The 18,984-nt window shown below is 36.4% G+C and overlaps 1 protein-coding gene across 1 annotated transcript in view; it reads right to left on the bottom strand.

Moving 5' to 3' along the window:
* Positions 1-8,191: 8,191 nt before the first annotated feature.
* Positions 8,192-18,984, bottom strand: part of LOC103698347 (anthocyanin synthase-like) — a 31,884-nt gene continuing 21,091 nt past the window's right edge. Inside the window, exon 2 of the mRNA XM_039117095.1 lies at positions 8,192-8,734. Coding sequence (XP_038973023.1) covers positions 8,192-8,734 — 543 coding nt within the window. The remainder of the gene's footprint in view (positions 8,735-18,984) is intronic.

Genomic DNA, 18,984 nt, shown 5'->3' with positions numbered 1-18,984 from the left:
GCTCTTTGTTTCTACCTAACTTTTCAAAAATACCCTTTCCAACCTTATAGCCAGTTGCCAGGTTGCCTCCAAGAATGCTTTGCCTGCATCCCTATAGTTGGGGGGTTCCGAGCGCTAGAGGTGGATGATCTCATCATTGGTGGGGCGGCCTTGGTGGCGAAGAACTTCTGGACGGCTATGGTCAGGCTACACAGTGTAGTTCACGAGGGTTGTGCAATCCTTTGCCATATACTTTATTTTCTCTTTCAATGGGAGGGTGAAGAAAGCCTTGGCAGCTTCGAGCATCTATGATGCCATGGTTGACAATAAGGAAAAGGCCCCAATCGACATAAGCATTTTCTATAGCTTCTATGATGTCAGCTTTAGCCAATGGGTCATTAAGGCCTTGGAGGTTGATTATAGGGATGGCAGAGTTGGAGGATGGTGGTGCTTTGAATTGGAAGAGGGTGGGCTCTGGGAAGCAATTCACCTCTTTGTGGTTGGATAGAGTAATGACGGGTGGAACAGTAACAAGTGTGGTAGGGGTGTTATGGTTTTGGTTTTTATATAAGTTTAGCAATAGGGCTTGCAATAGAAAGGTAGTGGAATGGAATGCCAAGTTATAATAGGTTAGTGGGAGTTGCGGTCTAGAAAAGTGCACAACCGTGGAACATTTTAGCTATTTGTCTTTATGCACATTGCATTAACAACTAGTAGTCAATTAGCTATGAAAGATAAAACAATTTTGTTGGCGATAATTGCTTGCTAGGACGAGTTATGGTTATGACATCAAGAAAGCTAAAATTTGTTGGATCATCATAGGTTAGTTATACAAGTGGCACTTAACAACTCATAAAAGTTAAAACCAATAATAAAGTTTATTTGAGAATGACCTAGTCCTTTTTTATACAAAAGAAAAGCTAAAATAGATAATAAAGTTGATTTGAAATCCAAATCTATTTTATGTGCATTAGATAATTGTAAAGACAAGTAGGAATCATCAGATCATCACAACCAAAATTTGTTTAGCACTTACCAAAATTTGCTAATATTAGTGATGCTCCCCAATGCATGAAAGCTAGAGTTAGTTTCACACTAATTAATTGATAATTTTGGACTTTATTTGCACGCTTTTAACTATGAAAGCCAAAATTAGTTTGATAGTCATTAGATTTTGCTAGGACAAGTAGTAGTCACCGAAGTAATGGAACCCAAAATTAGTTCCTTGTGCACTAGAGTTTGCTAACACATGAGATGCTCTCTTGCTCATAAAAGCTGAAATTAGTTTTATAGCTATCCAAGTTTGCTAACACATGTATCAATCACCAATTCAAGGAAGCCAAAATTAGTTCTATGCTCATCAAAGTCACTTATAGATGGGGGACTTTACTAACACACGAAAGCTAGAATTAGTTTAAAACAAACTAGTAGAGAGGGTATGATTTCATTTTGCCAATATAGTACAATCGAAAATAAAATTGCTACTTTCAGGTTGCTAACCATTATTGGTTATTTATATTCGGAAATAGCTGCAATCATGACTTCAATAATATTACTACTTTCATATTGTTGATTATCAGTTTTAACCATATTAGCATAGTGGCGATTCATCAAGACTTTTATAATGGCCAGTGAAAATTTTGGTGGAAGGTACTCCCATTGCTGAAATCTTAAAGATCAACTTGCATATTTATATAGTAAGTGAATTAAACTGTATGCTAATTGAAGTAACTCACACTGCAGTAGCCATAAGAAAATCTAGTAGAACTATAAGGCATAAATTTTCAGTGCAATGCTGGACAACATGAGATAGGATTTTGGATGGGTTATTGTTGGTTTGTGAAACTTTAGATTTCTCTTTTCTTTGTGCAAATGCTATGTCTAATTTTTTTATAGAAAATTTATTTTTTGGATCCTTAAATATTATTATAATGACAATGAATAATTTTCTTGTAGAAGCATCATATTTGAACTTTATTAAACTAGTGCGCCCCACTTCCTATCGATTGCACATTTAGCTTAGTTGATGCCCTACTATGAAACTTTCACACATTCAAGTAGTTGATTTGCATATTTGGTAACATATGTTCAAATATACTAGTTGATTTGCTTATGAAAATGTCTTATAGTATTCATAAGCACGAGGATGTAATGGTCAAAGGAGAACCTTTGTCTAAAAAAGGTGATTCTTCTCCCAAAAATGAGAAAATTTATTTTTCTTGCCGAGCATATTTTGGTTTTGGGGCCAATTTTTTGCATTTTGGGGTTTCTTTGGTTCCATCAATGTCTTTTCATGCAGCCTTTTTCTGAGGTTTTCTTTCAGATAGTTTTAATTACATAAATACTATTTTAGGATAGACTTGGGAATTTTGATTAGGCCTTGTAGCTTGAATTTGTTTGAGCATGCCGATAAAACTTTAGGCCCGACTAGCAGCACTTATTTTTGATGCAAAGATCAAGCTTGGGCCAACATTGTTTTTGGCTACATTGATACTGAGTTATTACTTAGTGCTACGAATGCGAAGGTTCAAGGTGAGAATCTTTAAGAGTTGCCGAATCCCATCCTCCTCTATGTTGTGGAAATGGTTGACTCCATCTCGAATCAAGCAAATTTTAAAGTAATTATCAGGCGACAAATACCCTTCTAAGTGCCATTTAGGAGGATTCCTTTATGCACCAACCAATGGATTGTTTTACCCTTCCACCCAACTTTGATATTCTAGAAAAATAGTACACTATCTTAATGTTTTAAGCTTAGTATGTATAAATGCCTATACTTCACCCACCATTATCTGTAGTAATAAAAGCTTATAATAAAGAGCATTAGCTCTACTTTCCTGCTGTCATAGTACATGCATTTTATATATCATAAAAAATTAACAAAAGTAAAGGTGTTAGCACCCTACTTTCTAGAATTCTTCATGATTATTAGTTTATCTAAGAGATTCAAGCTAAGCAAGTTGAAGAAATCATTCTTTCTCTCCTTTTGAACAAAGTTGATATTTTTTTTGGTACACTGGCTGCTCATACTAATCTCGCATGGGCACAGCCAAAAGAGTCATAAAAGAAGCTGGCATAGCAGTGGAGAAACAGATATATGCCGGGTCCAGAGGATCTCTCCAAAGAGTTGGGCAATAAAGGAGGCGGCCCAATCAACTGCTCTATTCGCCTCTCGATACATATGCACAGTCTGGAAGGCATCATACTCCCTTAGCAACCGACGGATGTTGCCTAGTAGCGGGTGCTCTGCCCCTCCGCCTCTTTTAATATCCATTCAATCACCACCCTCTCAATCACCACGACTGAGTCGCCCTCAAGGATAATACTCCCAGCCCCTAACACATGTTTCACATAAGAGATTTCCTTCCACGATGCTCTGAGCTCCACCCCAAAAGTTGATGCCTCGAAGGTGCGTCGCCCCCCCTCCCCATCCCGCAGCAATCAACCTGGAGTCATGGTCCTTGATCACAAATGCAGTTCCAGCTTTGTCTCCATTAGCAAGCAGACTGCCATCAAATTTGTTATTAAAGTTGATATTAAAGCTTTCCCACTTTGGCAAATTTAGGAACAGCTAAATTCTTCGAATAGGCGGAGCATGCAATTTGGATTAAATACTAAAAATTTGTTCTAGAAAAAGTTGTTGCAAGTATCTCATTTTATATACTTCTATATTGTCCAACTATGGATGCTTAGGGTATAGATCCACTCTTATATATCCCCAAACTGTACATAAAAAAAATTGTAACACTATTTTTCCATATTCTTTTTTAGTACCTTGCTTATCCAAAATTTTAAAGTTTATACTCTATATAAACCAAAACATAATTTTCTAGAAACAACGCACATTGAGAATGTCATAATTATCTCACCCTCTATAATCGCCATCCCTCCAACCCTTGCCCTACCCTGACAAAAAAAAAAGAAAAAAAAGATTCTGATTCATGTGGAGGATTCTAGAAGACTTGATATAACCATGCCAACAAAATCTTTGCATACAAAATTTCTCTACGAAGTTCAAAGTAAGAGAGAATCTCAATGATCATTACTAATGCTCCTTATGTTCAACTTTCAATATCATAAATATTGAACGTTGAATTGATGAAAGAGAAATATCTTAGCATAAAAGAGTTTATTAATGCAGCAATAGGAACTTAACTCTACTAAGATGACCATCATTAATTTATAGACTCATAAAATTGACTTGATGAGGAAACATGGTAGACATAGATAATATAAAGACCAATACCGAAATGGCAGACTCGATGACACACAAGACCTAGCATGCTCTTATGATTATTTGACCAAAGATAAGTGTGATGAATGAACACCTCCCTATGATCCCCTAAATATGAACCACAGTGTCAAAACCATTGATCCCATGCCCATTTGCAACTGCCAATGAAACCCGAGTCATTTTCTTATTTACCACTACTTGGTCCTCTACAGCCTTGTACCTCCCTTCACTTGCCCTCTCCATGGACTTACCTAGGAATACCATTAGGAGAGAGGCATATGTGGAACAGTGACCTACTTACCCTCATATCTTAGTTGTGGTCCATCAACATTGTTATCCATGAGGACCCCAATGAGGCATTGATTAGTGTGGGGTCCCATTCCATGTGCTAGGTGGTGCTGGGAGCTTGATGGATAATAGTTGCATAATTTGTATTGGAACCCTTCTCTTATCATGACTTCTACATACTATCATCTTTGCCTAACCTTCAAAAATGGCCCTTTCCAACCTCCTAGCAAGTTTTCAGGCTGCCTTTAAGAATGCTTTGGCCGCATCCCTATTGTTGGAGGGTTCCAAAGACCAGAGGTGGATGACCTCATCATTGATAGGGCGGCCTTGCTAGCGGAGTACCTCTTGCCAGCTATGGTCATATTGTGCAATGTAGCTCATGAGGGTTGTGCTATCCTTTGTCATATATATTTAATCTTCTCTCGCTGTGGGAGGGCGAAGAAGGCCTTGGCAGCTTCGAGCATCCCCTCCATTATTGATGCCTCGACGCTATGGTTGACAACAAGAAAGAGACCCTAATCGGCATAGGCCTTGTCTATAGCCTCTATAATGCCAACTATAGCCAATGGGTTGTTGAGGCCTTGGAGGTTGATGATTGGGATGGCAGAGGTGGAGGATAGTAGTGCTTTGAATTTGGAGAGGGTGGGCTCTAGGAAGCGATTCACCTCTTTGTGGTTGGATAGAGTAATGACGGGTGGGACAGCAATGAGTGTAGTAGGAGGTGCCAAGGTCTTGGTTTTCAATTATGTTTAGTGATAGGGCCTGCAATAAAAAGGAAGTAGAGTAGAATCCAAATTTATAATGGGTTAGTGGGAGTTGCGGACTAGGAAAATGTCCAACTGCAGAACATTTTAGCCATTTGTCTTCATGCACATTGCGTTAATAACTAGTAATTAATTAGTTGTGAAAGAAAACAATTTTGTTGGCAATAACAGCTTGCTAGGATAAGTGATGCTCAGGACATCAAGAAAGCCAAAAATTATTCGATCATCATTGGTTAGTTATACAAGTGGCACTTAGCAACTCATAAAAGCTAAAACAGATAATGAAGTTGATTTGAAAATGACCTAGTCCATTTTTGTACAAAAGAAAAGCCAAAATTCGTTAGGTATCAGGTTCAGCAGAGTGTTCAAACTCTATTGCCACAATTATCTTTGAAATCCATCTATATTTTATATGCATCAGATAGTAATGAGGATAAGTAGAAATCATTAGGTCATGACAACCAAAATTTGTTCAGCACTTACCAGAATTTGCTAGAATTAGTGATAGTCCCCAATATATGAAAGCAAAAGTTAGTTTCACACCAATTAATTGACAATTTTGGACTTTGTTTGTACTCTATTAATTACGAAAGCCAAAATTAGTTTCATAGTCATCAGATTTTGCTGGGACAAGTACTAGTCAGCAAAGTGATGGAACCCAAAATTAGTTTCTTGTGCACTAGAGTTTGCCAACACATATTATGCTCTATTGCTCATAAAAGCTGAAATTTGTTTTATAGCTATCTGAGTTTGCTAACAAATATATTAGTCACCAATTTAGTGAAGACAAAGTTAGTTCTATTCTCATCAAAGTTCTCTAATAGATGGGTGACTTAACCAACACGTGAAAGCCACAATTATTTTAAAACTAATTAGTAGAGCGGGTGCAATTTCATTTTGCCACTATAGGTATAGTGGAAAAAATCATTGCTACTTTCATGTCGTTGACTATTATTTGCTTTGATATTGGCAAATAGCTACAATCATGACTTCAATAATATATTGCTACTTTCATGTTGCTGACTATCAGTTTAATCATATTAGTATAGTGGCAGTTCACCATGACTTCTATAATGGTCAGCAATATTTTGGCAGAAGATACTCCCATTGCTGAAATCATAAAGACCCACTTGCGTTTCTATATAGTAAGTGATTTGAACTTTATGCTAATTGAAGTAATTCACACTGTAGTAGCCATAAGAAAGTCTAGTAGAACCGCAACACATAAATTTTCAGTGCAATGCTGGAGAACATGAGATAGGATTTAGGATGGGTTATTCCTGGTTTGTGAAACTTGGATTTCTTTTTTTCTTATCCAAATGCTATGTTTAAATTTTATACAAAAAAATATTTTTTCGGTTTCAAAAATATTATTATAATGACAATGAATAATTTTCTTGCAGAAGACTTTATTTAACTAGTGTGCCCCACTTTCAGTCAATTGCACATTTATCTTAGTTGATACCCCTCCTATGAAACATTCACACATTTAAGTAGTTGATTTGCATATTTTGTAACAGATGTTCAAATATGCAAGTTGATCCACATGTGAAATTGTCTTTTAGTATTCAAAAGCACAAGCATACAATGGTCGAAGGAGAACTTTTTTCTAAAAAAGGGGATTCTTTTCCTAAAAAATGACAAAAATCATTTTTCTTGCAAAACATATTTTGGTTTTGGGGCCAATTTTTTGCATTTTGGGGTTTCTTTGGTTCCATCAGTGTCTTTTCATGCAGGCTTTTTTTTTGAGGTTTTCTTTTCGATAGTCTTAAATACATGAACACTATCGTAGGACAGACCTGGGCATTTTTATTAGGCCTTTTAGCTACATTGATTTTTGATGCAAAGATCGAGCATGGGCTAGCATTTTTTTGTCTGCATCGATACTGAGCTATTACTTAATGCTACCAATGCCTAGGCCCGAGGTGAGAATCTCTTGGAGCTCCCAAATCCCATCCTCTATGTTGTGGCAATGGTTGACTCGATCTTGAATCAAGCAAATTATAAAGTGATTATTAGGTGACAAATACCCTTCTTGGCGCCATTTGGGAGGATTCTTTTGTGCATCAACAATTGGATTGTTTTACACTTCCATCCAACTTTTATATTTTATAAACTTAGTATACCATCTTACTATTTTAATCTTAATATATATGTATAAATGCCTATACTTCACCCAACATAATCAGTAGTGTAACAAAAGCTTATAATAAAGAGCATCAACTCTACTTTCCACCCGTGATGATACATATGGTCAACAGATTATAAAAATTAACAAAAGTAAAGGTCTTAGCACCCTGCTTTCTAGAAATTTTACTGATTATTATTTATTTAGGAGATTCGAGTTAAGCAATTTGAAGGAATCATTCCTTCTCCCCTTTCGAACAAAGTTGGTATTAGAGCTTCCCACATTGGTAAATTCAGAACGAGCTAAATTTTCTAAATAAACGGAGCATGCAATTTGGATTAAATACTAAAAAATTATTCAAGAGAAAGTTGTTGCAAGAAAAAAAAGACTATGATTCATGTGGAGGATTGTAGAAGACTTCATACAACCAAGCCAACAAAATCTTTGGATAGAAAGTTTCTCTATGAAGGTCAAAGTAAGAGAGAATCTCAATGAACATTACCGATGCTCCTCATGTCCAACTTTTGATATCACAAAGATTGAACTTTGAATTGATAAAAGAGAAATATCTCCAAATAAAAGAGTTCATTGATGCAGCAATACAAACTCAAGTCTGCTAAGATGAGCACCATTAATTTATAGACTTATAAAATTGACTTGATGATGAAACATGGTACGCATGGACAATCTATAAACCAACACCGAAATGGTAGACTCGATGACATGCAGGACACAGTATGCTCCTGCGATTATTTGACCCAAGATAAGTAAGATGAAGGAACACCTCCCTATGATCTTCTAAATATGAACCATAGTGTCAAAACCTCTGATCTCAGGCCCATTGCCAACTGCCAATGAAATTTGAGTTGTTTTCTCATTTACCACTACTTGGTGCTCTGCAGCCTTGTACCTCCCTTCACTTACCCTTTTCATGGAATTACCTAGGAAAACCACTAGGGCGGCAGCCACATGTGGAACAATGACCCATTTACCCTCGTGCCTTAGTTGTAGACCATGAACATTGTTATCCATAAGGACCTTGAGGAGGCATTGATCTGTGTGGGGCCCCATTCCAAGTGCCAGGTGGGGCCGGGGGCATGACGGGTAATAGTTGCATAACATGTATTGAAACCCTTCTCTTATCATGCCTTCTACATACTCGTCTTTGCCTAAACTTTCATAAATGGCCCTTTCCAACCTCGTAGCTAGTTGCCAGGTTGCCTCCAAGAATGCTTTGGCCACATCCCTATAGTTGAAGGGTTCCGAGGGCCAGAGGTGAATGATCTCATCATTGGCAAGGCGACTTTGGTGGCGGAGAACTTCTTGATAGCTATGGTCAGGCTGCAAAATGTAGTTCACGAGGCTTGTGCTATCGTTTGTCATATATTTCATCTTTTCTTCCTACGGGAGGGTAAAGAAGGCCTTGGCAGCTTCAAGCATCCCCTCTATTATCGATGTCTCGATGCCATGGTTGACAACAAGGAAGAGACCCCAATCGACACAGGCCTTGTCTATAGCCTCTATGATGCCAGCTTTAGCCAATGGGTCGTTAAGGCCTTGGAGGTTGATGATCGGGATAGCGGAGGTGGAAGATGGTGGTGCTTGAATTGGGAGAGGGGGGGGGGGGGGGGGGGAGGGGGGGGGGGGGGGCTCTGGGAAATAGTTTGTCGCTTGGTGGTTGGATAGAGAGATGACCGGTGGAATAGCAATAAGTGCGGTAGGAGGTGCCATGGCCTTGGTTTTCAAACAAGTTTAGCGATAGGGCCTACAATAGAAAGGTAGTGGAGTAGAATCCCGATTTATAATGGGTTAGAGGGAGTAGTGGTCTAGAAAAGGGTACAACTGCGGAGCGGTTTAGCTGTTTGGCTTCATGGACATTGCATTAACGGCTAGTAATCAATTAGCTATGAAAGATAAAAATAATTTTGTGGGCAATAACAACTCGCTAGGTCGGGTGATAGTCACGATGTCAATAAAGCCAAAATCTATTTGATCATCATAGGTTAGTTATACAAATGGCACTTAACAACTCATAAAACCTAAAACTGATATGGAAGTTGATTTGATAATGACATAGTTTGTTTTTGAACAAAAGAAAAGCCAAAATTCGTTAGGTATTCGGTTCTACAAAGTGTTCGAACTCTATTGCCATAATTATCTTTGATATCCGTCTATGTATTATATGCATCAGATAATTATGAGGGCAAGTAGGAATCATCAAGTCATTACAACCAAAATTTGTTCAACACTTACCAGAATTTGCTAGTATTAGTGGTGGTCCCTAATGTATGAAAGAAAAAGTTAGTTTCACACTAATTAATTGACAAATTTGGACTTTGTTTGCATTCTGTTAACTACAAAAGCCAAAATTAGTTTGATAGTCACCAAATTTTGCTAGGACAAGTGGTAGTCACTGAAGTGATGGAACCCAAAATTAGTTTCTTGTGCACTAGAGTTTGCTAACACATGGGATGCTCTCTTGCTCATAAAAGATGAAATTAGTTTTATACCTATCTGATTTTTGCTAGCACATGTATTGGTCACCAATTCAAAAAAGCCAAAGTTAGTTCTATGCTCATTAGAGTTCACTAAGAGATGGGTGTCTTAACCCACACACGAAAGCTAGAATTCGTTTAAAACCAACTAGTAGAGCGAGTATGATTTCATTTTGCCAATATAAGCACAATGGAAAATAACATTGCTATGAGGTTGTTGACCACTGTTGGTTATTTATATTCGCAAATAGCTGCAATCATGACTTCAATATTATTACTACTTTTATGTTGCTGACTATCAGTTTTAATCATATTAGCACAATGGCGATTCCTTAAGATTTTTATAATGGTCAGTAAATATTTTGGCGGAAGGTACTCCCATTGTTGAAATCTTAATGGCCAACTTGCGTATCTATATAGTAAGTGAATTGAACTTAATGCTAATTGAAGTAACTCACACTACATTAGACGTAAGAAAATCTAGTGGAACTATAATGCATAAATTTTTGGTGCAATGCCAGACAAAATGAGATAGGATTTAGGATGGGTTATTCTTCGTTTATAAAACTTGTATTTCTTTTTTCCTTGTGCTAATGCTATGTCTAATTTTCTTATAAAAAAATCATTTTTTGGTCCATAAATAATATTATAATGATAATGAATAATTTTCCTATAGAAGCATCATATTTGGACTTTATTAAACTAGTGTGACCCACTTTCTATCAATTGCAGATTTAGCTTAGTTGATGCCCCTACTATGAAACATTCACACATTCAAGTAGTTGATTTGCATATTTGGTAATAGATGTTCAAATATACAAGTTGATCTGCATGTGAAAATGTTTTATAGTATTCATAAGCACGAGCATGTAATTGTCAAAGGAGGACCTTCTTCTAAAAAAAGTGATTGTTCTCCCAAAAATGAGAAAAAATATTTTTCTTGCAAAGCATATTTTGGTTTTGGGTTCATTTTTTTGCATTTTGGAGTTTCTTTGGTTCCATCAATGTCTTTTCATGCAGGTTTTTTCTGAGGTTTTCTTTTGGATAGTTTTAATCACATGAATACTATTGTAGAAGAGACTTGGGTATTTTGATTAGGCCTTCTAGCTTGAATTTGGGGGAGCATGCCAACGAAACATTAGGCCCAACTAGCTGAACTGATTTTTAATGCAAAGATCAAGCCTTGGACAGTAATTTTTGTCTGCAATGATATTGAGCTATTACTTAATGCTACCAATGCCATGGCCCCATATGAGAATCTCTTGCAGCTCCCAAATCCCATCCTCTATGATGTGGCAATGGTTGACTCGATCTTGAATCAAGCAAATTGTAAAGTAATTATTAGGTGACAAATACTCTTCTAGGTGCCATTTGGGAGGATTCCTTTATGCATCAACAATTAAATTGTTTTACACTTCCATCCAACTTTTATATTCTTTAAAATTAGTAGACCATCTTACTGTTTTAAGCTTAATATATATAAGTGCCTATGATTCGCCCATCATAATTAGTAGTAACAAAAGCTTATAATAAAGAGCATAAAGTCTACTTTCAACCTGTGATGGTACTTATGGTCTATATATTATAAAAAATTAATGAAAATAAAAGTCTTAACACCCTGCTTTCTAGATTTTTTATTGATTATTATTTTATTTAGGAGATTTGAGTAGAGCAAGTTGAAGGAATCATTCTTCACTCCTTTCAAACAAAGTTGGTATTAGAACATCCCTCATTGGTAAATTCAGAAAGGGCTAACTTCTCTAAATAGGCAGAGCATGCAATTTGGATTAAATACTAAAAAAAATATTCAAGAGTAAATTATTGCAAGCATCTCATTTTATAAGTTTCTATATTGCCTATCAATGGATGCTTAGAGTACATATCTGCTCTTATATTTCTCCAAACTATACTTTTAGAAAAAAATTACAATATTATATTTTCATATTCTTCTTTAGTACTTTTCTTATCCCTATTTTAAGGTTTATACTCTATACGAACCAAGAGCAAATTTTCTGAGAACAATGTACATGAAGAATGTCACAATTCTCTTGCCTCTGTAATTGCCATCCCTCCAGCCCTTCCACTACACCCCACAAAAGAAAAGAAAGAAAAAAAAGGCTATGATTCGTGTGGAGGATTCTGGAAGACTTGATATAACCAAGCCAACAAAATTTTTGGATACAAAGTTTCGCTATGAAGGTCAAAGTAAGAGAGAATCTCAATGAACATTACTGTGGAGTGATTGAGTATTCCCTAATTGATTTTGATGAGCACAAAGCATTTGAGTATATCTTATGTTATTCTAATGAATTCAATCTAGTGTTTCAGGTAAATCTTTATGAATTTCTGTCTAAGTGCCTCAAGCTTTGGTTCAAAGTATTTTGGTTAAGTATTGGACTCTATTTGAACCAAAGTCTGCATCACGAGTCTTGCGAGTCGACTCCGGAACACTTAAAGTTTCTAGCACAAGCTCGAGTCGACTCCAGGACACGCCGAGTCGACTCCGACTGAGAACAAACAGAAAGACAAAAAGATGGAATTTGAGACCTTGTTAGCGAGTCGACTCCAGAAGGTTGCAAGTCGACTCCGATGCTTGGCGAGTTGACTCCAGATGGTCCCGAGTCGACTCCAAAGAAAAGCTGACAAAAAGACATAACGTTAGTTTTTGAGACCCTGTCAGCGAGCCGACTCGCGAAGACTACGAGTCGTCTCCCATATCAGCCGAGTCGACTCCCAGTTTGTTCGAGTCGACTTCCAGAGGAAAGTAGTCTGAAAGGTAGAGAAGCAGTTTCGGAGACCCTGTGAACGAGTCGACTCCAGATGTTCCAGAGTCGACCCCCAAGAGAGCCGAGTCGACTCCAGTAAGGTCCGAGTCGACTCCAAGGCAGATATGTTCAAAAGACAGAGAATCAATTTTTCGGTCTCTGAGAGCGAGACGTCTCCCGAAGATCTCGAGTCGTCTCTCAAGACAGTCGAGTTGACTTCATGTAAACCCGAGTCGACTCGAGGAAGAAAAATAGAAAGTTGGATTTCTGAAAGCCTGAGAACGAGCCGACCCCTAAGTGCACAAGTCGTCTCTAATTGTTGGCGAGTCGACTCTGGTTTAGTTCGAGTCGACCCCAAGACAAGGCATGCACTTTAATTCAAATCTAAAACAGTGGGCGAGTCGTCTCCAGTAAAGTGCGAGTCGACTCTAGTAACAGCCGAGTCGACTCCAGATCGCGCGAGCCGACTCCGATCCTAACGGATATATTGTCAAAATGTGCAGATGGGTCAGAACGGCTCTAATCTCCTCTCTAACGGCTAGTTTTCGAAAGGAATCACTTAAATAGCTAGAGTGAACAGTAGTAGACAACAAGAGAGCTATTTCATTTGAGCATTAAAGTATTTTCAACTATCAAGAGCTTTCGAAGAGTGAATCCAAGCAAAAGAAGAAAGAAGTGCATTCAACTCAAACCAAACAGGCTTCCTTCGCATTCAAGGCTCTACCTACTGTCCTCCATCCTTCGGTTCATTCAAGAGAAGACTCAGAAATCGAGAAGCCCCACTTCCTCATCTCAAATTTGTTTGAGAGCGTCTAACTCAACCTTGCTTATATTGTTTCATATTTGCTTTTTTAGAAGCTTCTTCTTGTGAACTTTAAACTCTTATTTTGTATACTTGATTCAATCAGGGAAATTGAATCAAGGGTTGTAAGGTTTGTTGGTGAGCCAAAGATAAAACCAATGGTGTAAGGTTGTGGTTGGTGAACCGGAGAAACCAAATGAATTTGATTATAAATCCGGAAAAACAATCGAGTGGTTCTAGTCGGTGAGCCTGTCAAAATCGACCGAGTTCGTTGTAATCTCGTGAAAACAACAAGTTAGGTTGTGAGCTTGTAAAACAACCAGCTGTAATCCTAGGAATTATAGTGAACTCCCAAGTGTGGCTTGGGGAGTGGACGTAGGAGCAAGAGTTGGCTCCGAACTACTATAAACCTCTCTATGTTTGTATTGGTCCTTGTCTCTTCATCTCTCTTCACTCATTGCATTTAGTGGTCTAACTAATTCACTTGCAATAGGTTTAGTTAATCACTCATCAAGTTTTTAATTGGTCAATATTTAATCAAAACCCAATTCACCCCCCCTCTTGGGTTGTCTCCTTAGGCAACAAGTGGTATCAGAGCAGGTGCTCTCATATCGATTGGTGTTCTATTTTTTAAAAAGAGTAAAAGATTGAGATGACAACCCCATTTGGATCTTTCCTTAGTGAAGGATAATCCACCAATAGGCCACTATTTTTCAATGGTACAAATTATACCTATTGGAAGGCTAGGATGAGAATCTTCATCCAAGCCTAAGACTATGATGTATGGAGCATCATAGTAAATGGACCAGACATTCTAAGACACACGATAGATAATGTGTCCATTCCTAAGCTTGAAAAAGATTGGGATGAATTTGATAGAAGAAAAGTACAACTTAATGCTAAGGCAATGAATGTACTATATTGTGCCTTAGACCCAAATAAATTCAATAGAATCTCTACTTGTATTTTGCAAAAGAGATATGGGATAGACTTGAAGTGACCCATGAGGGTACAAATCAAGTCAAAGAGTCTAAAATTAACATGCTAGTTCATAAGTATGAACTATTTAAGATGGAGTCTAATGAAACTATTACTTGCATGTTCACCAAATTTACTGATATTATCAACAGCCTAAAAAGCCTTGGTAAAAGTTATTCTAACAGTGACCTTGTTAGGAAGGTTTTTCGCATGAACTCACGATAAAACAACACAGTGAAGAAGAATCCTCCCATAAGAAAAAGGTAATTGCCCTCAAGTCTACTTCTTCTAACAATGATCTTTCTTGCAGTAGCAGTAATGAAGAAGAAGGCAATGTGGAAGATGAAGAAGAGGCTCTTCTTGTGCGAAAATTCAGAAGATTCATCAATAGGAAGAAACCCTTCCATAGGAAGAGGTTCCTTTCAAGCTCCTTCCACAAGGACAAGGGTAAGGAGAAGAAAAATGAGGGAATCAGATGCTACGAATGCAAGAAGTTGGATCATTTCAGAGCCGACTGCCCCTTGCTGAACAAGATCAACAAGCACAAGAAGAAGAAAGTCCTTCTCACCACCCTGGACTGACTCCGATAAGTCATCATCATCATCGAAAGAGGAGCAAAAGGAGAAGATCAATTTCAGTCTTATGGCCAACGAGGGATGAGGTAAGTATTGAAATCATTTAGATTTTATCTTGAAGAATTGTATGATGCCTTTAATGAACTAATGGATTGAATATAGGACAATAACCTTTAAGAACAAAGAATTGAAGCTACCTAATCAATCTTACATTCATAAAACTGATAAATTGATTAAGGATAAGGACTCTATTATCAAGAAAATTTAGAACTTAAAATACGCAACCAATTGCAAACTCAAAAAACTGATACTTTAATTAAAGATAAAGAAAGACTAACTAAGAAAATTTTCTAAACTTAAAAATAGTAGATCATACTTTAAAAGATAATTCAATTAATAATGTTAAATCATTGAATGAAGAAAACTTGAAATATAACTAAAGGAACTGAAAATATAACCTATTGTTTGAGAAGTTTACCTATAGCTGAAAAACTAGGAAATGATTCTTAATAGTCAAAAGCAGCTGTATTTAATAGAGCCGGGTGAGGGTATAAGCCTAAGAACAAATAGAAATTTCTTTAAAACTTCTTTGTAAAAGCCGGTGAAAGTAAAGCTAAAGATGTAATCTATTTTTGTTGTGATAGAATAGGACATAAAGCTAATATATGCAACTATAAAAAACAGAAGCTAAAAGAAAGATTAAAAAGGTTTGGGTTCCAAAAAGAACTAACATAGCTAACTTAGAAGGATCTAAGAAAATTGGGTACCTAAGACTGCTTGATTTCTTTGTGTATAGGAGTGTCTTGGCCAAGCTCATAAACACTGTTGGTACTTGGATAGTGGCTGTTCAACACACATGATGGGTGATAAGGAGAAATTCTTCACTCTAGAATCTAAGAAAGGAGGTGTAGTAACGTTTGGAGACAATAACCAAGGTCACATCATTGGTATCGGTAAAATACAAATCACACCTTCAACCATTGTTGATAATGTTCGATTTGTAGATGGTCTCAAGCATAATTTACTTAGCGTTAGTCAATTATGTGATAAAGATTTTGACGTTTTGTTTAGGTCATCTTTATGCATCATAACCAATTCATTTGACAATAGCTTAGTTTTCAAAGGATAAGACGTGGCAATGTGTATGTAGTAGATCTTGATGATTTTGCTAAAACAGCCCGCTGCTTAGTAGCTAATGATACTAAGCTCAATGAGTAAAGTTGGTTATGGCATCATAAATTAGGTCATGTAAGTATGATACACTATCTAATTAATTAAAAGAGATTCTGTGATTGGTTTGCCAAAGCTGGAATTTGGAAGAATAGAATTTGTAGAGCATGTCAATTTGGAAACAATCTAGAAGTTCTTTTAAGTCTATAAACTATGTTTCTACTACTAGACCCTTGAGCTACTTCACATGGACTTCTTTGGACCAACTAGGATCAGAAGCCTTGGTGGAAAGAAGTATGGTTTTGTGATAATAGATGATTTTCTAGAACACATGGTCATGTTTTTGGCTCATAAAGATGAAGCATTTTCAGCATTTAAGAAATTTCATAAGAAAGTAACCAATGTAAAAAATACTTCAGTTATAGCTATTAGGAGTGATCATGGAACAGAATTTGAAAATCATCTTTTTAAAAATTTTATAGTAAAAGGGTATAACTCACATTTTTCTGCACCTAGGACTCCACACAAAAATGGAGCGGTAGAAAGAAAGAATAGAATCCTAGAAGAGATGGCTAGGATCATGTTGTGTGAAAATGATCTTACAAATTAATTTTGGGCTGAAGCTATTAACACATCATGTTATATTCTAAATAGAGTTTTGTTGAGACCAATTATAAAGAAAACACCTTATGAACTTTGGAGAGATAGAAAACCTAAAGTAAACTACCTCATGTTTTTGGTTGTAGGTGTTTCATTCATAATAATGGTAAAGATAATTTAGGCAAATTTGATTCTAAATCTGATGAAGGTATCTTTTTGGGATACTTACATCAAGTAGGGCATATAGAGTCTTCAATAAAAGAACTCTTGTTGTTGAAGAATCTATTCATGTTATTTTTGATGAGACTATGATGCTTCCTCTAGCAAGAAAGTAGCTTTTGATGATGATGCAGGGATACTTGAAGAAAAGATGGATGACATGACCTTACAAGAGGATGAACCAAAACAAATTGAAGAGACTTCAACAAGCCAAGAGGTAATTGCTGATCATGGGCTTACAAAGGCTTGGAGGTATGCTTACGGTCATCTAAAGAGTTATCTTAGATGATCCATCTCAACCTGTTAGAACTAGAGCTTCTCTTAGGAATTAAATAATCATCTTGCATTTGTATCATATTTAGAACCTAAAAATATTGAGAAGCTGAAAATGATGTAAATTGGATAAATGCTATGCAAGAGGAACTTAATCAATTTACAAGAAACAATGTAGAACTTAGTTGAAAGATCCTCTGAATACTCAATAATTGGAACAAAATGGGTGTACAAAAATAAGCTTGATGAAAATGAGTTGTGTTAGGAACAAGCTAGACTAGTAGCAAAGGGTTATAATCAATAAGAAGGTATAGATTTTGATGAGACCTTTGTTTCTGTGGCTAGACTCGAGGCAATTAGATTGTTACTAGCATTTGCATGTTTTAAAGATTTCAAATTATTTCAAATAGATATAAAAAGTGCTTTCTTAAATGGGTATATTAATGAGGAGGTTTATGTAGAACAACCTCCTGATTTTGAAAATCATTAATACCCTAACCATGTTTCAAATTAAATAAAACACTTTATGGTCTAAAACAAGCCTCAGAGGTATGAAAGACATAGCAAATTTCTATTAGATCATGAATTTTCTAGAGAAAATGTTGATACAACCTTGTTTTTGAAAAAGAAACAAAGATATGTTAATAGTACAGATTTATTTAGATGATATTATTTTCGGTGCTACTAACAATCGTCTTTGCGAAGAGTTTGCTGAATTAATGCAGAGTGAATTTGAAATGAGCATGATGGGAGAGCTGAACTACTTTCTTGGACTTCAAATCAAACAATCTAAGAAAGGGATTTTCATCAATCAAGCTAAGTACATCTAGAGATGCTAAAAAATTTGATATGGATAGAAACAAGTCAATCGGTACCCCCATGAGCTCATCATGCAAACTAGACAAAGATAAATCAATAAGTAGTAGATCAAAAGCTGTATAGAGGTATGATCGGATCATTATTATATCTTACAGCAAGTAGATCTGATATCATGTTTAGTGTATGCATGTATGCTAGATATCAATCTAATCCTAAGGAATCACACCTAATTGCAGTTAAAAGAATTTTTAAGTATCTAATAGGAACAAAAGATATAGGATTATGGTACTCTAAGAATCAAGCATAGACTTAATAGGGTACACTGATTCAGACTTTGTTGGTTGCAAACTTGATAGAAAAAGCACCAGCGGATTATGTCAACTTTTAGGAGAGAACTTAATCTCATGGTTTAGCAAGAAACAAAACTCGGTTGCACTATCTACGGCAGAGGCCGAATATGTTGTTGCCGGAAGTTGTTGTGCTCAAATTTTATGGATCAAGCAACAACTTGAAGATTATGGCATTAAACAAGATAAGATTTCTATAAACTGTGATAATACAAGTGCCATAAATCTAACTAAAAATCAATTAAGCACTCAAGAACTAAACACATTGAGATAAGACATCACTTCATAAAAGATCATGTGTTAAATGGTGATGTGATGCTTGAATTGTTTGTACTGATGATCAACTTGCTGACATCTTCACAAAACCCTTAAGTGAAGATCGATTTTGTTCTTAGAAGAGGGTTAGGAGTGATTTGATATATTTTTTGATTTTTTTCTCTCATTCATTGATCTTGATCATTAATCTATGTTTTATATAGTATTCCACGTCTATGATCATCAAATCATTCCTTAAGCTCTAAAGATTACCGTTTCTCTCTCTTTTGGCA

This window comes from Phoenix dactylifera, unplaced genomic scaffold, assembly GCF_009389715.1.
Source record: "Phoenix dactylifera cultivar Barhee BC4 unplaced genomic scaffold, palm_55x_up_171113_PBpolish2nd_filt_p 000184F, whole genome shotgun sequence".
Classification (NCBI taxonomy): Eukaryota; Viridiplantae; Streptophyta; class Magnoliopsida; order Arecales; family Arecaceae; genus Phoenix; species Phoenix dactylifera.
Note: the sequence above shows the minus strand (reverse complement) of the source record. Positions and strands in the feature narration are given on the sequence as shown.